Source organism: Typopeltis vanoorti, chromosome 1, assembly GCF_054136105.1.
Source record: "Typopeltis vanoorti isolate ZY-2024b chromosome 1, IOZ_Tvanoo_1.0, whole genome shotgun sequence".
Lineage (NCBI taxonomy): Eukaryota > Metazoa > Arthropoda > Arachnida > Uropygi > Thelyphonidae > Typopeltis > Typopeltis vanoorti.
Window position 1 is genome coordinate 85,555,665 of NC_143549.1, and position 25,624 is coordinate 85,581,288.

Below are 25,624 nucleotides of genomic sequence, written 5' to 3' on the forward strand. Positions count from 1 at the left end.
CTCTGGATGTTCACTATTTGTTATGGTTGATAGTTTAGTTTCATTCATTAAATTATCGATTAATGTTGGTGCAACCTAGGGCTCAGTACAGGAAGAATAACATTACCTACATTATTCCTCCCATACATTAATGAACTTCTCTTCCTGACATCCCGTCACAGCTCTGCTGATAACAGTACTCTCTCTACTCCTCTTTTTCAAAATCTTGGAAGTGCTCAGGTAACTCATGCTTCAAGATCTTCTTTAACCCACATTATTATTATTACCACCCCAAGACCTCATGGAGCCAAAGACTCATCTGGGAGGTCCTTTTATCTCACACACACACACACACACACACACACACACACACACACACACACACACACACACACACACACACACACACACACACACACACACAGTTCATCATACCGTGCCTTGAACACTTTCAAACTCTTCGCAAACACCACATTCTCAGGCAAGGCATTCCAATCGTTCACAACTCAGCATGAAAAAACCTGCCTCTCACTCCCCTACTCACACCCTCTTTATACATTTTCCAGGGATGACCTCTGGTTCTCCCCTGATCTCCCACTATTCTCTGTAAAACTTCTCCAGCATTGATCCTATAACAACCCCTTACCAACTTGTAGGTTTCTATCATATCTCCCCTCTTCCTCCTGTCCACCAGACTCTGCAAATTACATCTTCTCAATCTTTCCTCATACTCGACATTCCAGAGGTCAGAAACTACCTCAGTCAGTCTCCTTTGGAACCTTTCCAACATCTCTTCATCCTTCTGAAAACCAGGTGACCAAATCTGGGCACAATAGTCCATGTGTGGCCTAATCAAAGCCTTATACAACGGAACAAGAATCTCCCTACTTCTACACGTCAGTGTCCTCCGCATCATTCCCAGAAGCCTTTGTGTTGTCTTCACAATTTTGGCAATGTGTCCCCTAAATTTTAGATCCTTATTCACTATCACCCCCAGATCTCTTATTTCCTCTACCTCCAACAATATATTCTCACCAAGCATAAATTCTGCATCTCATCTTTGTTTTCCAAATTTTAAAACCTTACATTTTGCAACATTGAACTCATATCCCCATTTCCGTGTCCAATCACTCAATTTATTCAAGTCTTCCTGTAAGGCCACAACATCTTCATTACACTTCATAGTTCGTCCCAACTTTGCATCATCTGCAAACAACTGAATATCTCCATCCAAATCTTCACCTATATCATTAATATACAAGTTAAACAGTAATGGACCTAAAACAGACCCCTGAGGCATTCCACTAGTGACTTTCCTTTTCCTGGATATCGCTCTCCCATACACAACTTGTTGATACCTATCAGACAGCCAGTCTCCAATCCAATGCACTAATCTAATATGCAACCCCATCTGCTCTAGTTTGACTCTCAACCTATCATGAGGTACGCTATCAAATGCCTTTGCAAAATCCAAGTATATTACTGTGTATCCTTTTCCTCTGTCCAAGGAAGCAGTCACTTTATTGTAATAAGTAAGTAGATTACTAAAACGTGACCTCCCTTTAGCAAATCCATGCTGTCCATCAAAGATAATACCATTGTTATCAACCTAACTCTGGATCCTAGTTCTCACAAGCTTCTCCAACAACTTAACCACAACACCTGACACACAGATAGGCCTATAGTTTGATCACTTCCTTTATGAAGTGGCACAATCTTGCCCTCCTTCCACTCCTTAGGAACTTGACCGAGTGCAAGACTCATATTAAAAAAATATACGGTACTAACGTACTATAGGTTGACTAGCAAACCTCTCGTATAATGGGGCCCAACATAAAAAAAAATCTCCCTCCTAAACACTGATTTCCTTTCTATTCTCAAGTGGGGTAAGGATAGCCTGGTGAATTTTAATGCCACCAAACTGCAGTCCTTTCTAGAAAGAAAGAAAGGAATTCTGTTCTTTCCCTCGCTTTTGACAATATATATTTTATCAACCAGGACCAATTTTTCTCTCCTTGGGTTAACTGTCACATCCAATCTATCCTGGCATGAATACATCAAGTCTATGGCTTCTTCAGCCTCCAAAAAACTTGGCATTTTTTCCCATTCCAAACAGTACTTCTCTCCTGCCACTTTATAAAGCTCAAATCTGCCTAACTTTAGACTGTTCTCACATTTAGGATGGTGCACCTAAATCTTCCCTCAGAATGCTTGATTGTACAGAAGTTAGCGGTTCACTTAATTGATGACCCCCCCCCCGCACGCACGCACACACACACACACTCATCACCTCCCTCCAGTCATTTTACCATACATTCTGTTGCTGCAACATGTCTCTTCTATCATGGGCACTACTGCTCTTCTGAATTGATTGCTACAATCTCTCCACTTTCCTGTATTCATATTATGAACACAATCAGCTGCCAGTCAACATCCATTTTACAGTTCAACTCCAAACTCATCGAACCAACTTCTCTTCCTCTGCCATTTCCTACACCTATGCTCTTTGAAACAGTCTTCTCCAGTGACCAGAACCTTCTATCATGGGCACTACTGCTCTTCTGAACTGATTGCTACAATCTCTCCACTTTCCTGTATTCATATTATGAACACAATCAGCTGCCAGTCAACATCCATTTTACAGTTCAACTCCAAACTCATCGAACCTACTTCTCTTCCTCTGCCATTTCCTACACCTATGCTCTTTGAAACAGTCTTCTCCAGTGACCAGAACCCTATTCTGTGCACCTTTACTAACCACACTCTTAGATAACCTCCAAGTGTGGCTCCTTGTTTTTCCCCCCCTACTCCCTAAGTATTGAAACATTTTTTGTCAATCTTATAGTATCCCTTTAGTAACTCATAAGTTTCTATCATATCATCTCTCCTCTGCCTATCAGCTAAACTCTGCAACCAACACCCCTAAATCTGTTCTCATAAGGAACATTCCACACACACACACACACACACACACAAACCTGTCACCAGCTTTGTCACTTGTCTGATTCCTCTCCACAGCTTCCTGATCCCCAAGAAACGCAGGTAACCAAATCTGTGCATAGTAGTCAACATGGCCTAACCATAGCCTTATAAAGAGAAATAACCTCCATATCTTTACTTGTTAATGTGCTCTTCAGCATCCAAGCAACCCTCTGAGCTATTTTGCCAACTCTTGCAATATAACCTCTGAATTTCAAATCTCTATCCATTATTATTGTTATTATTATTGTGACACACCTCCAGGGAGTCCAAAGACATCATCAACCCCAGATCCCTAGCCTCATCAATTTCCTGTAAACTAGTATTATCAATATGATATGAAGTGTGTAATCTTTTCATCCAGAAGTGCATTACCTTACATTTTACAACATTGTCCTTTGCCCATACTGCCAATTTATTTAAATCATCTTGTAAGATAACTACGTTATGTTTATGAACTATTGCACTCCCTAGTTTTGCACCATCAGCAAACAACTGAATGTCCCCCCTTCACATCTTATGCTATATTATTAATACACAAATTAAAGAGTAGTCTGATGTCTGTTTCTATTCTACCAGCCAACCCTATCCAGCCTCATATTCATTCCCATTTTCTCCAACTTATAAGTTTTCCATGCAGTATTCTCTCAAATGCCTTTGCAAAGTCTAGCAGTATCATGGTGTAGTCATTTTCTTTATCAATTCTGCTGTCACTTTATTATAAAATGTGAATAAATTGCTGATTAAATTATGCAACTTTTACAAAGCCATGCCGCCCCATAAAATATCATATGACTAAAGTATTGGAAAAGTTGGTTAACCAACTTTTCCAATACTTTAATCACTGCCCAGAGATGCTAACTGGTCTGTAATTTGCTACTTCTGTCTTGGAGCCATCTTTATTACATTTATTTACAACTATCTTACCCTCTTTCCAATCCTTTGGAACCTTGCCAGAGCCAAGACTTATATTAAACAACTTCATCAGAGGCACTACAAGTTTACTTGCACATTCTTGTAGCACACAAGTACACATGCTATCCAGGCTCACTGCTATATTCACATTGCTTTTTCAATATACTGAGTACCTCTAGTTCATCTACCTCAATGCTCTCATTAGTCTCTGTCACCTTAGTAATTGCAAAGTTACTAAGGTGACTTAGTAACTTTTGCAGTTACTAAGTCACTTTAATCCTTAATCCAGTCACCACCTGGATTATATATCCTTGCAAAGTGATCACTTAATAACTGAACTATTTCTTCTCCTTCTGTCACTTTCCTACCATCAGCACTGAGTAGTATCTATTTGTTTTCTTTCTTTTATTCATGATCTGCTGAAGATTATTTATGGAAGCTAGATTGCATTCTGGAAAAAAAAGCAGTTTTTCTCTCTAGAAACTATAAAACATGATATTTTCTACAGAATCTTGCACATGCAGCTGGTCAGAGCAATTGGATAATAGTTAATGGGGATTTTGGATCGTTCCCTGTCTTAGGAAAGGCAATAATAAGCCTTTTGTGAGATATCTGGAAACCCTAGATCATGGAAAATTCTCTTTAAAGGTGGAACAATTGATCCACGGATGATGGTGGACAATTGTTTTACCATCCCCTAATGGATATTATCTGACCCACCAGCAGTTGGATGGCATTTAAGCAAAGCAGGTTTAATATCTTCTTTAGTGAATGACGTGTTGAAAAGAAAATTTGTTTTTTCCTGATTTGCATTTCTGGGTAAGGAACTGCGGGGATAAGAAGATGTTGTTGATGTTTTTGCAAAAATCTCCCCGAGCATGTAAGCAACTATTATATTCTAGGAAGGAGCGCTGGTAAGTGGTATATTTACCGTTCATGATCAGGATTTTGTCACAAACTTCTTTACTGTTTGTTGCTTTTGTTATGCATTATGGAAGATGATAATGAATGTATCTTGCTTGGGCTCAAGCACGTTTCAAAGCAACGAGGTTCATCATCATGGAGTACATGCAAAAGATACTCCATGTTTTCTTCTGAGCTTCCTTGGCTGCTGTACAATCACTGTTTCAAACATCAACTGCAATTCCTGAAATGTCTCCACATTTCAGGAATTGCAGTTGTTGTCACAGTTTATGTAACATACTCTGTCACAGAATCAAATTCTGCTAAAGTAGAGAAGGTTGGCCAGTCAGTTTGTTCAATTTTACATTGTGATATGTGAAATGCAATGCATGTAATAATTTCCTGTGATGGGCAGAAATATCTGCCCATCACAGGAAAGTGGTCACTCCCAAATAAGTTCTAATCAGTTTTCCACTTAAAGAGTGGGAAAAAGGAAGGTGAACAGACAGTTAAGTCATGGCAGTGAATATTTGGGTAAGCACGTGAAAGAATTTTAAGTATGTCTGGGAAGGGAAAAGAGAAAATCCTAGAACAAGACCAAATACATCATCAACATCAAATTCCTGCCATGTACTCTCAAGGGGTGTACAGGATATGACAGTACTACATGAAAAAATTACATCATTACTAACTTCCTATCTACAATTTTCCTCCAAATCAGTCTATTACTTGTCAAGATTCCAATATTATCAGATCTTATATTTCTGTCGTCTAAGGCACTTTGTACCTTATCAATCCACCTATATCTTGGTCTTCCTGTGAGTCTTTTTCCTGCCAACCTGGCGGAGAACACTTGTTTTGCTAATCTTTCCTCGCCCATTCTGTTTAAGTGACCATACCACCTGAGATTAGTTCTGCTAATGCATTCCTGGATGCTGACAATATCAAGTTCTTTCCTAATATCCTCATTTTTAATATGATATTGCCATTGATGCCATCTGTTCATGCCTCTAATCTTTCTCAGGACTCTCATATCTGTGGTCTCTAGTCTTTGGTCAAGAGTGTTTTACTTCTGACCCAGCTCTCAGATCCATAAGTTAAAACTGGTTTGAACACTGTCTTGTATACAGCTAATTTAGTGTTCTGACTAATTTCTCTCTTATTCCATATGAATTTATTCAATTGACTTCCTACCATACCAGCTTTGCTGATTCTGTTGTCTATTTCTATATTTAATTTACCATCTTCACTAAAAATCGTGCCTAATTAGCTGAAATGTTTTACTTGTTCCACAGGTTCTCCATTCACAACACAGTTGACATTTTCAATGATTCTGCCTATTTTCATTGTCTTTGTCTTTTTATTGCTGACCTTCATACCATATCTATTACAACAGCTATTCAATTTAGTCAGAGAATCTTGCAGACTTGTAGCGGATTTATTTAGAAGTATAACATCATCCGCATAAAGCAAAGAGCTGACATTAACATCTCCAATTTTGATATCAGGTTTAATACCACATTCCTTCATAATGTTAACCATATAGATAATGAATAACAGAGGGGATAATGTACATCCTTGTCTCACACCAGATTTAACATTAAACCATCTTCCTGTACTTCCTTCAATTCTAACTGCTGACTTACAACTCAAATAAAGACTAAGTATTGCTTGATATAATGCCCCATTGACACCATATAACTGCAGCGTATTAAATAGCTTCTCTCTTGGCACTTTGTCATATGCCTTTTCCAAATCGACAAAACTTAAATACAGATCTTTCTTATATTCCCATGCTTTCTCGACTATTTGTCGTAAAGTGAAGATCTGATCCTGACAGCCTCTATTTGGCCTGAATTCAGCTTGTTCTTCACCAAGCTTTTCTTCCACAATTCTTCTCAACCGTTTCTCAAGTATACTTGCATAGATCTTGCCAGGAACACTCAGTAGGGAAATACCTCTGTAATTCTCACATTCAGTTTTATTTCCCTTTTTATATATGGGTACTATGAGAGCTCTACTCCAATCATCGGGAATTCGTCCCTCTGTCCAGGCTTTCTGAACTATGCAGTGCAGCCACTGTAAGACTTTTATGCCACCATACTTCAGCATTTCTGGTCGAATATCATCTACTCCTGCTGCCTTTCCACATTTCAAGCCTTTGATGGCTTTTTCTACTTCAAGTATGGATATGTATTCCTGACTGCATGCCTGGTCAGTGTTTTTTACCACTGTGCTGTCATCACTGCTTGTTTCATTTAGCAGTTTTTCAAAGTAATTACTCCATACATCAAGGATATCTTTTTCTCCCGTTTTCATGTGTCACCTTTATCATCTCTAATTCCTTCTACAGCACTCTTTCCTCCATTCTTAAGCTTCTTCAACAACCTCCAGAATATTTTGCCACCCTCTTGATATTTATTTTCTATATTCTTGCCAAAGTCCTCCCATGACTTTTGTTTAGCTAGTTTTACACACTGTTTAGCTTTCTTACATTTGTCTCTGTATTCTGTAAGAGTAAAAGCTGACTTATTTGCCAGGAACTTTTGATATACTTTCTTCTTTTCCTTCACTGCCTCTTTAACTTCCTGTGTCCACCAGGGAGTTCTGATTTTTTTATCCTTGCACACAACCTCACCACATGCCTCTCTGGCAGAATCAATCAATGTTTTCTTCAGAGTTTGCCACTGAATCTCCAAGGTTTGATTCCTGTTCTCAAACTCTTTCATTTTTTCTTCAATAATCTTTGTGTATTTTAGTCTACAGTTCACATCTGAGAGCTGCTCAACTTTTATTCGCTTTAAAACTTTCTTACATGTTATTCTTTTCAATATGAAATTCAATTTTATCCTGCTCAAGACTAAATAGTGATCACTTCCAATTTCAAATCCTCTGTACACTCTGGTGTCCTGCACCAGGGAGAAAACATCACTATCAACAATAACATAGTCAATGAGACTTTTCTTATTCCTAGCCTCTTCTCTCCATGTGAATTTGTGCACATTTTTATGTTGGAACATGGTGTTAGTAATAACCAGTCCATGTCCTGAGCAGAAATCCAACAGATATTTGCCATTATTATTAGCTTTGCTCTTTTCTCCAAATTTTCCCAAAATATTTTTGTATGCCTCACAATCATTTCCTACTCTGCTATTTAGATCCCCAAAAAGGACCAACTTTTCCTTTTTCATTGTGTCAGTTGCTTTTTCTAAAGCCTCAAAAAATTCCTCCACTTCTACCTTAGTGGAACCTTCTGTGGGACCATAGGCACAAATAAGTCTCATTGTCCAGTTCCCCATTCTCATATTTGCCTACATTACTCTACTTGAGACTGACTGCCATTCAAGAAGATTAGCCTCGTATTTTGTGTTGAATACTATGGCTACTCCTTCTTTTCCTTGATTGTCATTGCCTGAATATAACATTTTGTATTTATTGCTCAGAAAGATCTCACTAGTTTTGGTCTTTTTTGTTTCAGTCACCCCTATTATGTCGATCTGGTACTTATCTAATTCCTCAGCTAGCTCCATTTCTTTGCCATTCAGGCTTCTTACGTTGATAGTACTGATCTTTAACTCTGGTGATGTTGAGTTGGGGTTTGTTTTCAGATTTGTTCCAGTAGCTGACTTTTCGCTGTTCGCCCTGGTTCCCTGGCAAAAACAACGGGGGCCTTGTTTAACCGGGTGACGCCCCAGCCGGCATGAAATTTTGTCATGTTGTACCATCATTTTTTATTTTGGTTTAACCAATAAGAATACAATTTGGTCGGCTAAATCCCAAATTGCCAGCCCATCCTCTTTCGTTCAGTATCAAAGTAGATACCCAACAGGGTGCACCACGGGAAGGTGAGGATTGGACATTAGGTCAGAAGCCCTGGTTGGTTCTCCACATTCCTTTAAAGGGTATGTGAAGGTCTCCTCTCAGTTATACAGCTTTGACCCTTAAGCACCCCGACCAAATACATTGAATATCTAATTATAAGAATAGGCTAGGTTGTAATTTATTATGTCTATACACAAATGCCAGGAGCATTAGAAACAAAGGGGTTGAGTTTGTTGCTTTATTGAATACAATGTGGCCTAAGATTGTTGGCATTAGTGAAACCTAGCTATCAGAATCAGATATGGTAAGTGGGATCGAGCGTAATGGATATACTATTTTTAGGAATGACAGAAGAGATAGGAGAGGAGGAGGAGGAGTGCTACTAATGATACAGATGACTTAAGTCCAGTTATCGTAGAAATACAAGAAAACAATGATGGTGACAATGTCCCATGTAGCAATGAGTTTGAGTCTATTTGGTATGAAGTGGAGGTTAACAGAATGAAATATATGGTGGGTGTTGCTACAGCCCTGGCAGCTCAGTTGTAGGGGACAAAGAACTGTATCACCAATTTAGCTGTATGGGTACCAAGCGAATGATCATTATAGGTGACTTTAATTTTCAAACATTGATTGGGTAGAAGAGAAATCTCATGATCAGAAAGAACAGAAATTTATTGAATTGTTGCGAGATAGCTTTCTCAAGCAGCATGTGAAAGAAGGAACTCGAGGCCAAAGAGTGTTGGATTTGCTCATAGCATCAGAAGGGATCTCTGTCAAGAATATGGCTATTTTACAGCCAATTGGTGACAGTGATCATGCTGTTCTTTCTTGGGAAGTATCTACTTGTATTGAAGCTCCGATTAAATCAGGCTACATGCTGAATTAAAAAGCCAGAAATTATGATCAACTTAGAAGAATACTATCTTTGGTCTCATGGTATCAGTTAATGAATGGAAAAAATGTCAGCAATGCATGGGAATCTGAAAAAGTGTGCTTGAATGAGGTGGTATCTAAATGTATCCCTAGTGTTCGAAGAATAAATAGGTTGGGAGTGAAATGGATGTGCAGCCTTATTAAGCTAGAGATCCACAAGAAGATGATGATGTGGAAAGAATATCGTGAGAATAAAAGTGAGAGGAGTTATGAAATATATAAAGCTCAGGCCAGAAAAGTAACGAATATTGTGAGAAAAGCTAAAACGGAGTATGAAAAGAAATTGGCCATGCAAGCTAAAGGCAATCCAAAGGAATTTTATCGTTATGTCACAAGCAAACGAAAGAATGAATGTGGAAGAATAACTTTATTGAATGCAGATGGTATACAAGTGTCGGAAGCTAAGGAGATTGTTCAGTTAATGAGTGCTCACTTTGCTAAGATATATCAACCAGGTGTATGTAGCATGGTGCAACTGCTACGTTGGATGAAGAGTTAGAGGTTCATGAAAATGAGGTTGAAGAGCTCTTGCATGACCTGAATAAGAATTTGTCAATAGGAACAGATGGAATATCTGCCTGTTTGTTAAAGGAATGTTCAGCTGAATTGGCTAGGCCTTTCACACATTTGTATACGTTGAGTTATACAAATGTGTATAATAACTCAGCTCAGGAATGATACCACAGGAATGGAAGGAATATATGATAGTTCCATTGCACAAGGGTGGTGCAAAAAAGTGATGTGTCTAACTACCGACCTATTAGTATCTCTGGTGTGGTAATGAAGATTTTAGAGAAGTTGATAAGAATTCGCATACAGAAATGGGTCAAGAAGCATTCTATTCTCTGCAGGGAACAGCATGGGTTTACTAAAGGAAGGTCGTGTTTTAGCAATTTGCTCATATTTTATAACAATGTTATGGCCGAGTTGGATAAAGGGAATGGATACACTATGATAATGTTGGATTTTTCTAGGTCATCTGATAAAATACCAAACAATAGGCTGTTGTGTAAACTGGAGAATATGGGATTGGAACATAATCTATTGACTTGGATCAGGGGATGGTTGACAGACAGATATCAAAAAGTGGTATATAGTGGGTGTGAATCTGCCAGATTTAAGGTAACCAGTGGTGTACATCAGGGTTCAGTCCTTGGGCGAATGACATCAAGCAGGGTCTATCTTCAGATTTGCAATTGTTTGCTGATGATGTGAAGATAGGCAGGGCAATCAGGGATGCTACTGATATTCAGCAATTACAAAATGATTTGAATAGACTGGAAATCTGGGCAAACGAAAATGGCTGTCAGTTTAACGTTAGTAAGTGTAAAGTTATACACTTTGGCGTGATTAGAGTTCCAGCGGCATATTATATTAGTGGGGTTATGCTACAAGAAACTGAACAGGCAAGGGATCTTGGTGTATTGGTGGATAAGAATTTAAAGTTCAAAGGTCACATAGCAAAAGTTGCAAATACAACTCATAGGATAATTGCAATGTTGAAGCGAACCTTGACATATATGGATAAGGAAATAATTTTGCCTCTTTATAAGGCTTTGATAAGACCACACTTGGATTACTGTGTGCAGATTTGGTGGGGAGAGAACAAGGGGGGGGGGGTATCAATGGAAGTTAAATTTATTTGCAGTCAAGAAAGGAGTAAGAGCTAGGTTTTTCTCCCAGAGAGCAGTGAGTGGGTGGAATAATTTGCCCTTATGAGTAGTGAGTTCATCTAGTGTGAATGAATTTAAGGGTAGGTATGATAGCTGGGTTAGGTAATTTACAGCCTTCCCTCGATGAGTCCTTGACTCCCTGGAGGTCTCAGATAATAATAATAATAAAAACCTGATATGAAGGTTGGAAATGATAATCTCAAGCTCATTACTTTGTGCAGATAATGCTGTACCCCTAAAAGGGGACTAAGAAAATTGTACAAAAAAAAAAAAAAGCTTTGTATTCAAGTTTTATAGATCTGAAAAACGTAACTAACAAGGTGCCAAGAGAAACGTTTTTCCAAATTCTGAAATTATAAAGTGTAGATGGAACATTATATCAAGAAACAGACTATAATTCAGCTGTAAGCAGCTAGAATTGAAGGAAGAACAGGAATATGGTTTGATGTCAAATCAAGCGTAAGCCAAGGGTGCAGCCTATCTCCACCCTAATGTATTATGCACTTTAAACAGTTGTCTGATTGGCCAAATGGTTAGCGCATCTGCTCTTCGACCACTGGGCTGTGGGATGGGTGTTTGTCTTTAGGTGGGAGATGAATTGCATCACCTAATGTGAAATAACCACCTCCCTTTCGGAGGCCTGAAGTGACTTGAAAAAGTTCCATGTTTGGTCTCTGGAGTAGGGAAAAAATAATTTACCAATAATATATACTCGTGTTCAGACAAACTATCACTTGCTGTAACCATATTTTTTTTGGTAATTAAATTTAAATGCCTATTCGAAAAGGAATAATAACACAATAACTATCACAAATGATGAAGGTAATATAACATTTATATTTTTGATTACTGCTACTAATGGCTCACACAAAAAAGTTAAGCAAGTTTGAGTGTGGTTAGTAGTTGGAAGGAGTCATTCAATGCTGTTGGCACACTCTCCCTCAATGAGTCTTTGGACTCCCTGGGGGTGTCACAATAATAATAATAATTATTATTATATCTGGCTCTTTTTAGTACAAGATGTGACATAATTAGGAAATGACAACAAACTTGACAAATTTACAAATATTTCAAAACGGAGTGGACAGCGATAATTTCACTGGAAAAACAAATACCAGCATCAAAACTTAGTTCAACTACATAGTTTTATTAACATTCAAAGTTAAAATTCACTTTTTGCTGTTTAGTACTTCTTGGGCTCTCCTTTTGCCTTTATTGCAGCTTGGCATTGGTGGGGGGGGCACTGAAAAAATCAATTTCCCGATGGATCAACTGTCAATTCATAATGGTTCCATACCCTTATAATAGTTTCTTGGAGCTCCCAAAGTGTTTTCAGCTTCTTCTTGTGTATTTCAGTCTCCATTTGGTATCAGCAAAATCTCAATGGGGTTGAGGATCTGGGCTGTTTCCTGGCCACAGTAGTCACTGAATCGTGTTCATTGAGCTACTTATTAACCTGCAACAAAAATTAAAGCATTTTAAGTAAAAAACCCAGTTTGTATGGTACATTTTAGGGCTATAATAGCATTACACTTTTAGCATTACTCTTACACTTTTTGTCCTATGACAAAGGGAAAAAAGTCATCCTGATAAATGCATTTTGTAGTTACAGTAACGTGGTCTCTGATAGTAGGTAGCAATTCTAAAATTTTCTGGTACATTTGTGCATTCACTGAACCTTTTGTGAAATGCAAGTGACCAACATCATGCTACAACATGCAGCTCCAGATCACCTGACTGGCTGAGAATTGACACCAGACAGTCAGTGTTGAAGTTTTTCCCTGATTGTTTTTGAACTGTCTGTCTGCCATCAGCACCATGCAAGTTAAACTTTTTCTCGCCAGAAAAAAATTACTCTTTTCCACTGATCACAGGTCCATTTGGCATGCTCTTTGCACCAATTTAACCAGCAAATCTCATTTTTTTTGGTTAACAAGGGGCTTCGTTTTAGGACGCCTGGCTATCAGTCCCTATTGATCGAGTCTTCTCTGACAGTTATAGAGCTTGCCACAACTCCTGTTTCAGTTCCCCAGATCATGCACAACTATTTTTGAGGCAGAGCCACTTTAGAACTTGATCTTGGCATGGTAGAGATAGTGGCTACCATGCCAAGATCCTGTTTCCTTCACTTTCAACAGCAGCTGTACCACAGTTGATCGACTACAGGACACCCGTTTGGCTATTTCACGAGAAGAATAGCCTTCTCTATTCAAAGTTTGAACCACACTTCTGTAAGATGTTAACTGCACATAACTAGCCATAGCAATTTCAGCATGAAAATGCAAAAACTAGCTCTTGCTGTCTATTTATTGCATAAAAAATTCTGATGAAATAGCAACAACAACTATTACATTATAAAGAACCCGTGAGAATGATAGATGATGCAATACAACAATATATCTAATGATAAACCAATGATAATGACTACTTAACTACTAAAAACTATATAAAAACTTTGACAAAACCTAAATTACCTGAATAAAGCTATTAAGAAATTTTGCCAAAAAGATAAAAATAGCTATATCCAAAACATCTGTAAAGAAATAGAAAGACACTCCAACTCTCATGAAACAAAGATTTATTCAAGAAAGTTAAGGATATAACCAAAAAATTGAAACCAAAACTTAATATAATTGCAGAGGAAAACAGCAAGATCTTAAATGACACTAATGACATAGCCAGAAGATGGAAAGAGTATTGCGCCGAGCTTTACAAGGACCCAGTTATTCAACAAGAAGACGAAGGAGCTATGGAAAACATGGAAACAGAACCAAAGATTCTCAAAAGTGAAGTAAAACAAAGCCCCAGGTCCTGATTCAATACCAGCTGAAATGTTGAAAAACCTTCGAGAGAATGCAGTCAACTGGATACATGATTTTTGCAACAAGATCTGGAAGATGGCCGAATAAGTGGACTAATTCCACCATTATCCCAATCTACAAAAAAGGCAATCACAACAACAACTGTGAAAACTATTGCACCATTGCCGTTATCTCACATACCAGCAAGATTTTACTACATGTTATTGAGATCAGGGTTGGTTTAATCATTAAGCGAACCTAGGCAATCGCCCAGGGGCGCCAGATTTTGCTACATAGTTCAGGGAAAAATTACAACCTTCAAAAAAAAATTAGTAAAACCTTGATTAATAATAATAATTTATTATTAATCAATAATATAGCAAAAAGAATTTAGAAAATAGTGTTCCAAATGTGTTTATTGCTCTGAGAATTTTTTCGACATTGACAGTATCAGTAGCAAGTTCAGAAAGGAGTTTCTCGAAATTAAAACTTGCAAAAACTTATACTTTTGTAAGTTGAAATTGCAACTTACAAAAACTTACAATATCCATAGAGCATGAAATTGCATCTACAATCGATATAGATGAATTAATTCAAAACTTTGCCAAAGCAAAAGCCTGAAAGATTAATTTTTCATAATTTTTGTATTTAAGATGTAATAATTTTCTTGCTATACAGATATTAGGAGTAATCATATATGTATACAAATGTATTGGTTTTGATTAATTATTTTTTTAATGTTCATAATGATATTATTTTTATAAATATCCACGTGTAGATGTAGGTGTGCTTGTGTGAGTATGACAAAATATATAGAGAGAGACAATGTATAGCGGTGCCTAAATTTTCTTTGCCTAGGGGTATCAGATACTCTCAGATCAGCCCTGCGAGAGATTACAAAGTTTTATAGACCATCAGATCTCAGAAGAACAAGCAGGATTCAATAAAGGTCGAGGGACTAGAGATCATATATCTAACATCAGTCAAATAATTGAAAAAGCAAGAAAGGAATTCAACTTAAGCCTTTAATCTATGCTTTATAGGTTACTCCAAGGCCTTTGACTGCATGAGGTGGGATATCTTATGGGATATCATGCAAGAATCAGGAATACCAAACCATCTAATAACCCTCATAAACAACTTATATCAAGGAAATCAAGCAACGGTAAGAACTGAAAACTCACTGTTCCCTGCATTCCAATTTGAAAAAGGATCAAGACAAGGATGCATACTCTCACCATTACTATTCAACCTTTACAGCGAAACTATAATGAAAAGATCTCTAGAAGAGTGGAACAGAGGCATTAAATTAGGTGGCTGAACAATCACTAACCAACGATATGCAGATGACACAGTGATAACAGCAACAAGCAAATAGGAATTAAAATCCATCCTAAATCAATTAGAATGGGAAAGCCTACACCACGGTTTACGAATAAATCAAGATAAAACCAAAATAATGATTTTAAAGAGATAGATATAGAAGGAATTGAAATTGTCGACCATTTCAACTACCTTGGAGTGATAATAACAAAAAAAAGATGGATGTAAAAAAGAGATAAGGAGAATAATAGTACTAGCTAAGAAAGCAATGACTGATTTAACTAAGATATGGAAAGACAGGCAGATCTCCAAAAAGTCGAAAATTAAGCTTGTAGAAACCTTAGTTTTTTCGATCTTTCTCTATGCTTGGACTATAACTGTTAATTTTAAGGAAAGAACAACGTATATTATTATATTAACTAAATAACTTTAATTAATACTGCCAATATTTTGGTAATGTTACATTACCATCTTCAGGGAACATAAAAATTAATGAAATGTGCACGCAGGCACTAATACTGAGCAAAAATGGCTGAAGAAAACTTGGACTATGACATAACAGAAGAAGAATTGAGGCGTTCGAGCTCTGGTGCTGGAGAAGATTGTTAATAGTGTCTTGGACAGAAAAGCGAACAAACAAAAGTATCCTAGAAGAAGTGGATATCCACACAAGACTGATAATCATTAATTGAAACTAGTAATGCAATATTTCGGACACATATGTAGAAGGGAAGGCAACTGCCTGGATAAAGTAATCATCCAGAGTAAACCATGTGGGAAAAGATCAGGTGGATTGACCAAATATCAAGAATCACTGGACTTAAACTAGAATAAGCAATAAGAGAAGCACAGGAGAGAAAGAAATGGCGAAGCATCATCAGGAAGGTCACAAGTCAGACATGAGGAGATCCGAGAGAGAGTTGACCAGAAGCCTTACCAATAACATAAACAGTCGAATAACACATATTTTATATGTTATACATATTATATATATACTGTACTGTATTCTTACAAAAAAGTAAAAAAAAAAAAAAAAAAAAAATCAGCCAATGCCTATGTTGTTCCCGTATAGGGAGTAGGCGGGGCCGTTTACCCTATCTAACTTTTGGAGACTGAGTGGGCAGTTCAATCTCCACTGGTAGCCAATCAGAGGGATAGCTGGCCCAAGGCTATCACTGATTCATCGGTACGCAGTGAAGGCGGCGGCAACAAAAAAAAAGTAAGCAAGCTAAAGAAAAGAAATGTTATTAAGAAAATCATAAGGAAGAGAAAATACATTTACAGTACAGTACTGTACTGTATTTATTGATACCACGAGTTTTAAGTCATCTGTTTACAAGATGAACCATCTGTCAGTACCTACATCAATATTGTCTTGTATGATGTTTATTTTTTAACGATGTATATTAGAACACAGAAACTAAGTAAATAATTAATTTATTAACTTATTGCTGATATTTCGCTGGTGTTATAACCAGCATCTTCAGAGCACAAAAACACAGTTTGTCACAATACGCGAGACTATAACAACATGGTGTAATCAACAGACTAATTAAACAAAATTGTAGCAGCAACACAAAGACTAGAGTCCTGATTTTTGTCGCCCTCTATCTGAAAAAAAAAACTAGCTATCACATAAGACTAGTCCTAAAAAAGAAAAAAAAGAAAAAAACACAACTAGTTTTTTCTTAAGATGACTGTCTCCCAGATCTTAGGCAAGTTAATACAGCCATATTTGTTGAGATTTGGAGTGTGTTTCAGGGCTTGCTTCTGTCGCCTCTAAGAACAATCTCTCTGACTTGTAAGGGCTTCTGTGTAGTACTTTTGTGTTTTTCCAGTTGATCCTGTGTGCAGGGGTATCGAGAGCATGGCCTGCTAGGCCCGACTTGCCATAGTGATAATTCCAGACATATCTTTTGAGTTCGCTGATGCGGATGTTCACAGTTCTTCCTGTTTGACCGTAGTAGGCTTGATTACATGAGCAGGGTACTTGGTAGACTCCTGGATGTGATAAAGGGGGGGGGGGGATGCTCTCCTCAGGTGAACGAATAAGGGTTGCTAATTTGCTACATGGTCTGAATGTAGTGCATAGTTTATGTTTATTCTAGTCTTTGTGTTGCTGCTACAATATTATTTAACTAGTCCGTTGATTACACCATGTTGTTATAGTCTCACGTATTGTGACAAACTGTGTTTTTGTGCTCTGAAGATGCTGGTTATAACACCAGTGAAATATCAGCAATAAGTTAATAAATTAATTATTTACTTAGTTTCTGTGTTCTAATATATACCGTTAAAAAATAAACAACACGTTCGACGAACACATAAGTCTGGCCACACGTTTATTGTCTTATATGATACAAAATACTCTTGATGCTATACATATTAACAACACTAGACATCCAAAATGTTCCTGTCAAATAAGTCAGCTTGTGCTCTTAGAGAATACAGAGACAAACGCAAGAATGCTAAACACTGTGTAAAACTAGCTAAACAAAAGTCATGGGAGGACTTTGGCAAGAATATAGAAAATAAATTTCAAGAAGGTGGCAAAATATTCTGGAGGTTGTTGAAGAAGCTTAGGAATGAAGGAAAGAGTGCTGTAAAAGGAGTTAGAAATGATAAAGGTGACATGAAAACGGAAGAAAAAGATATCCTTGAAGTATGGAGTAATTACTTTAAAAAACTGCTAAATGAAACAAGCAGTGATGACAGCACAGTGGTGGTAAAAAACACTGACCAGGCATGCAGTCAGGAATATAAATCCATACTTGAAGTAGAAAAAGCCATCAAAGGCTTGAAATGTGGAAAGGCAGCAGGAGTAGTTGATATTCGACCAGATATGCTGAAATATGGTATAAGAGTCTTACAGTGGCTGCACTGCATAGTTCAGAAAGCCTGGACAGAGGGACGAATTCCCGATGATTGGAGTAGAGCTCTCATAGTACCCATATATAAAAAGGGAAATAAAACTGAATGTGAGAATTACAGAGGTATTTCCCTACTGAGTGTTCCTGGCAAGATCTATGCAAGTATACTTGAGAAACGGTTGAGAAGAATTGTGGAAGAAAAGCTTGGTGAAGAACAAGCTGGATTCAGACCAAATAGAGGCTGTCAGGATCAGATCTTCACTTTACGACAAATAGTCGAGAAAGCATGGGAATATAATAAAGATCTTGTCGATTTGAAAAAGGCATATGACAAGGTGCCAAGAAAGAAGCTATTCAACACGCTACAGTTATATGGTGTCAATGGGGCATTATATCAAGCAATACTTAGTCTTTATTTGAGTTGTAAGTCAGTAGTTAGAATTGAAGGAAGTACAGGAAGATGGTTTAATGTTAAATCTGGTGTGAGACAAGGATGTACATTATCCCCTCTGTTATTCATTATCTATATGGATCACATTATGAAGGAAAGTGGTATTAAACATGAAATCAAAATTGGAGATGTTAATGTCAGCTCTTTGCTTTATGCAGATGATGTTATACTTCTAAATAAATCCTCTACAAGTCTGCAGGATTCTCTGACTAAATTGAGTAGCTGTTGTAATAGATATGGTATGAAAGTCAGCAATAAAAAGACAAAGACAATGAAAATAGGCAGAATCATTGGAAATGTCAACTGTATTGTGAATGGAGAACCTGTGGAACAAGTGAAACATTTCAGCTAATTAGGCACGATTTTTAGTGAAGATGGTAAATTAAATATAGAAATAGACAACAGAATCAGCAAAGCTGGTATGGTAGGAAGTCAATTGAATAAATTCATATGGAATAAGAGAGAAATTAGTCAGAACACTAAATTAGCTGTATACAAGACAGTGTTCAAACCAGTTTTAACTTATGGATCTGAGAGCTGGGTAAGAAGTAAAACACTTGACCAAAGACTAGAGACTGCAGATATGAGAGTCCTGAGAAAGATTATAGGTGTGAATAGATGGCATTAATGGCAGTATCATATTAAAAATAAGGATATTAGGAAAGAACTTGACATTGTCAACATCCAGGAATGCGTTAGCAGAGCTAATCTCAGGTGGTATGGTCACTTAAATAGAATGGGAGAGGAAAGATTAGCAAAACAAGTGTTCTCTGCCAGGTTGGCAGCAAAACGACCCAGAGGAAGACCAAGATATAGGTGGATTGATACGGTACAAAGTGCCTTAGATGATAGAAATATAAGATATGATAATGTTGGAGTCTTGACAAGTAATAGACTGATTTGGAGGAAAATTGTAGATAGGAAGTTAGTGATGATGCAATTTTTTTCATGTAGTACTATCATATCCTGTACACCCCTTGAGGGTACATGGCAGGAATTTGATGATGATGACATCCAAAATGAAAAGATAATGTGAAAAAGAAATTCATATTTATTTACAGGTGTAATAATTAATGCACTGATAACAAAGAAGCACAATAGCTGCTTCCTGGTAGCCTAGCCTATACACTAATGAGTGAATTGATATAAAATTTATATGCAAAAAAGGTTTAAAAAATACAAAGAACCGTTAGCATCTGTATTTTTTATTTTTTATTGTATTTTTTAAACCTTTTTTGCATTTACCTTTTTTTGTACTATGCAAGCCTTGATAAAGCTATTTAGTTACTAGCGAAACCGGTAGGCAATTTGTAAGAACATAAGTACGTTATAAATAAAATTTATATTTTATGCTAATTAATTAATTTTAACTAATTATTTAATTAATAAGGTCATTTGTACATTTATGATTTAATACTGCATCTTTATATTTGTTTACATTTCCTCCACTGCGAATGGTGCCACGTATGGTCTGAAAGTGATTGTGTGAGTAAGTTTTGATAAATTTTAACTTTTTATAATAGATTTGCACACATTTTATGGTAGTAAATGATAAAATAGACTAGTATCTACATATATTTTATGCATTCGTAACATACCTAACATTTTCTTAATTTTTAGATAATTCTAGGTTATGCGGTTTGTTTGCAAGTTTTTTCAAATTGTCACAAATCTCCAAAAAATTTTCCAATATATTTATTGTAAAAAATCTGCTTATCACTGGACCAGCACATTTCAAATCCACGTTGTTTTTTTCACGGGTCGTGTTATATAATTGAGAGAAAAAAAAGATCAAGAGATTGGCATATCTGCTTTCAAACTAACGGTCTCTGGGTTCGAATCCCACTGTGGGCATGGGAGTTTGTGATTGTCTTTATACGAGAGATGATTTGCAACATGTGTGAAAAGTAGCTTGAAAAAGTTCAGTGTCTCTAAAGCAGAGTTTCCAAGCTATATAAAAAATAAATTAACACACAAAATATATATATATCAGTGGCGTCGTGTGATCAGTTCAGTTGGGTGTGTGCTGTCATATTTTCCAGGAGGGGAAGCTTGGAGACAAATGATTACATCAATAAATTTTTATAACTATTGATTTAATCAAATAATTACATCAATAAACGTCTTTTAGCTTTTTTTTATGTAATTATTTGTCGCTGTTAACTATAAATACATTATTTTCATTTTGCATCAATTTTAATGATCTTTAATTCTTGGGGCATATTTCAGGGCTTCGTTAAAGGAAAACCAAGAAGCTAAAAGACAATAAAACATATTCAGAATATAAATTTATTATTCTACTTCTTAATAAAGAACTGAGCTAACGTGGTTTGGAGGGCATTCTATTTCTTTTTTTCATACAACTGACGGGATGGCCCTATTGCCTCTTCTATTGCTTCTACAAATTTTACTGCTTCTCTCTTCATCAGGGTCAACCTCTAAGCATTGCCACTTAAAAATTTCATTGTATGAAAAATATTTTCAATTTGTTTCTGAGAAATCTCTTTGGGCTTGTCAGTGATTAAATTTTCTTCATATTCTTCAGGATTTTCCTGCTGTGCATCTAAATTTAGCAGGTCTGAATCACTCATTTTCTCAGAATGAGATTTAATTAACTTCGATTCATTTGAAAAGCCACTAAAATCATTTGCACAATGTGGAAGAATGTGCTTCCAAATGGCTTGCATATTGCTAGCTGTAATTTCATTCAACTTTGCAACTTTATAACTAGGCTGAGATTTCTCTGATTTGACCAGAAAAGTCTTGGAAAGTATGCGCTTCCAAAAAAAAAAAAAAGGCCAGTTTCATCAACATTAAATATTTCTTGGTAACAATAGTTCCCTTCTTCCACAATTTTCTTCAAAATCTCTGGATAATTTGCACCCACCTCCTTATCTGCACTTGCAGCTTCGCATGTGATTAGAACATTATGTAGGCTATTTCCTCTTTTTTGAAATGCTCAAACCACCTACACCTAAGATATATAGATGATATCATAATTTTTTGCAAACACTCCAAAAGACATTAATGATAGAAGACCTATATCATGAAAGCAGAAAAGTCGGTCTAAAAATAAACAGAGAAGAAACTAAAATCATGTTTAATCATTTTGTAACACCAAAAAACATAATAATAATATACAATAATTTCTTGGAAAGAGTCTCTTCATATATATACTTAGGTCATCTTATTGATCTAAACTGTGGACTCCAAAAGGAAATAAATATAAAAGAATTCAACTTGCCTGGAGTGCATTCAGAAAACTGAAAAGCATTTTTCAAAAAGGAAGACATTTAATCAGTATATACTACCAGTCATCACATATGGTTGTGAAACTTGGTTTCTAACAAAAGCACTGGCAAATAAACTAGCAACAACTCAAAGAAAAATGGAGAGGTTGATACTAGGCATCACATTAAAAGATAAGAAGAATGACTCATATCACTGACATCATTCTTTACTATAAGCAACTAAAATGGAAATAAGTCGGACATTCTATCCAGAAGAGAAGATGAGTGAATTGGAACACCATACTAACAAAGTGGATTCCAAAAGAAGGGAAACAACGGGCCGAGGATGTTCTAAAAGAAGGTGGAGTAATGAATTGTCAAATTTTGTTGGGGAAAATTGGTCAACCATTGTAAAGAACAGAGAAAGGTGGAAAAAAAACTGGAGGCCTTTGTCCAGCAGTGGACAGAAAATGGCTGAAAAGAAGATGTACATGGAAATAGTGTAGTATGCCATTAAAAAATAACTTTGTAAAATGTTTTAAATTGGTAGCTAAATTATTTTATCCTGGTGAGTGATTTTTTTAAAATAGTTAGTCATAAAAAATGTATAGATAGAAAATTTTTAAAATCTGTAACATTTATTTTTAAGATGTATATAGGCACACTAATTGAATTTGGATATAGGAAAAAAATGACGCACTAATCGAAAACACACTAATTCAAGGTATATTAATTGAGGGATTGTTGTAAATAACATATATTTATTCACTTCCATTATGAATTTATGGACTGTACTGTTCAATATTCTGCCCTTTTCAGTATGCCACAAATGCACCATTTACACAGTGTTCAATGGTAGAATTGCAGATGGTTGGGACTGATGCTGCACATACATGCTGTCTTTCAGCATTGCCAAGTTAACAGCTTGATCCTGATAAGCCTAGTCTTTGAGAAATCCCAAGAGCCAGAAGTCACATCAGGTCAGATCTGGTGAATGAGGCAGCCATGTGGTGGGAAACACTCAGCTGATAATTTCCTATATGGATCAACTGATGTGTGGAGTAGCCCCATTCTGCATGAAAATGACTGAATCCACGAACAGGCGCTGCTGTCGCTGCAGCATAACAAAATTATTTATCATACTGCAATACCTCTCAGCAGTAACTGAGCAGGTCACAGGACCAGAATGGCAAATGTTCTTAAAGAATGGTCCAATGATAAACAAAGCTATAAACCTGTACCAGACTTTGCAGTAACTTTGGGTTAATGCAAAGTAATTTATTGGACTGCAAGCAGGTTTTGCATAGCCCATACCCGGAAACTGCAGGTATTCACAGCTCTGTTCAGGTGAAAGTAAGCTTCATCTCCCAACAAAAACATTCATGAACACACAGCATCAACTCCAACAGAGCAAGGAATGTTAAAGTGAATGTCAGCTGATTTTCAAAGTCCTGCAGACACAACTCCAGTGTCAGGGTTATCTCGAATGAGCAGAAATCTTCTGTAGAATTTTCCAGACAGTTGTGTAAGGCACATCAATGTGTCTTGATATAGCACTGGAGGGGACAATGCTCTCACTCACTGATTGCTCCACAATGGATGTAATAATTTCATTCACTTGTTGTGGGTTCATTTTGGTTTGCAACCTCTGCCAGGTCTCACACCCACTAATCCTGTTTCTTCAAAACGGCTAATCATTCGTTGCCGAGCACATGGAGCTAGTGGACCTTGTTGACATTTGTTCAGGTGATGAAATTCATGGAGTGCAGCAATGAAACTGTAATTGTTTAGGTAGTACAGCTTCACAAGCAAAGCACATTGAGACAAGGTAGTACCAACACTGTGAATGGTATTAACAACCAAAATGAAAAGAAAAATTCCATGTTGATTTTTTAAACCCTTCTGACACCCATCAAGTTGTGTGATATGCAAATTCCATGCATTTGGTGTTTACAATGTCCCTGGTGGCGAATTTTGTAACTGCATCCCCCCCCCTTCTCTTGGAAGTTGCTTCTGCATGACACACAACGTATTCCTGTGGACCACTGGAGTGCCATCCAGTAGTCCACCACGTGGCCTTAAACAGGGATACTTTAATTATGATCACCCAGAATATATATATAAATAATGGATCACACTGAGGGAAAATAGCATTAAACTTAATATCAAAACTGGAGATGTTAACTCTTTACTTTATACAGATAAAGTACTCTTAAATAAATCCACAATGTTTACATGTTTAAATTTTTATCTGGCAAAGAAACTGTTTATGCTTTGCAGTATAAATAACACCAAAGGAAAATTATTCACTTATTTATTAGATGTACTGATATTTCACTGGATTTCGAACCAGCATCCACTAGGCATAAAATAAAAAATGTGGTAAACATATATTAGTTAATGAAATAGTTGTACAAACAATGCAAATTGTAACTGAAAAGTTGACCTGAAATTGTTCTTACAAAGTACTACTCTCTGGGGACCAGATAAAAACTAATTCAGAAAAGTCAAACTACATGTGGTTGTATAATTTCTTGAAGACTGTGTTTTAATACAGTCCCCAAGAAATTTTGACTGATAATTTGACAACTGACAACAATTAAAAATAGTCTCCCAGACCTATAATGAATGCTATGTAGCACAGCTGTTGAAGCTGTATAAATTCCATTTCTTTGCATCTCTGTAACCGCTCCTCCTTCCATTCTATGTTCCCCTGCTGTGCAATTTTTGAGGAAAGACAAAAAAAAAAAAAAAAAAAGTAGGAGACATATGAAAAATAATACACCACTAAGAAAAACTAATAAGTAATTAGTAATGATATATTGTGTACTATCCAAATATCACAACAGCAACCTTAAATGCTTGAGTATCATGAAAATATTTTCGGAAAGTACAAATATACATTAAAAAAAAATTCTGCTTTCTTTCGAGAAGAGAATACTTTGCTGAGTATGGTGAGAAGTGATTTGCTTTCATTACAATGAAGTGCAACAGTATATCTATCGTGATGCAAAGGAGGAAGGGGGGGGGGGTCCCTCACACTTGAAGACTTTGATTTTCAATGTTTTTTTTTTCTCTCTTAAATCTTTATTTTTATTTTTTTTAATTCATTCATTCATACGATTATAAAGAAAAAATTATATAATACTAATACATTATTCTGTACTCGGATTTAAATGAAACTCTTCATAAAATATACCTTGAACTCCAAAGATAACAAAGCATGCGAAAGCTAACTTAACCATTCATACGATCGTTCCACCTTCTAGATATAATGCCGGTATAAGAATGAATAGCGTATATACGAGTAAAAATTTCTGTTAATCCTGAAAACCATTCATATTAATTTCAATATTACCTTACACTACTTGCCATTCTGCCATCAGCGTACAACGAAGATGATCACTACGTTAAATCAAAAGTAAAAATCAATCATCGCTCCGTCACCATAAACAAACACACTATACGAGATGGATGCGAAGACCTATAATTACCAGAAAAAATAAACAGATACATTAATCTAATCCATTTATTAACCCAAAGAGAGAGAGAGAGAGAGAGATTAATAAATAGATTGGTATGTAATTACAAATTTATTATTTCAGTAATTCATATATCATCATCAACCATTTTCTGTTCGCTGTTGGAAGAAGGCCACAAAGTTCTTCATTAATTTCTATCCTCAGCTTTCCTATGCCATAAAATTCCAACCATCTTTTTAATCTCATTCTCCCACCATCTC

General features: G+C 36.4%; 1 protein-coding gene across 2 annotated transcripts in view; it reads right to left on the reverse strand.

Annotated features, from left to right (window-relative positions):
* Positions 1–25,320, reverse strand: part of LOC150110171 (uncharacterized) — a 34,074-nt gene extending 8,754 nt beyond the window's left edge. Inside the window, exon 1 of one of the 2 annotated variants that reach the window (XM_090391862.1) lies at positions 25,241–25,320. In XM_090391862.1, the coding sequence (XP_090247988.1) occupies positions 25,241–25,257 (17 nt within the window). In that variant the 5' untranslated portion in view covers positions 25,258–25,320. Of the gene's footprint in view, positions 1–25,081; positions 25,113–25,240 lie in introns of those variants that run through there. The other variant, XM_090391854.1, reaches the window with a different exon arrangement.
* Between the last annotated feature and the right edge of the window lie 304 nt (positions 25,321–25,624).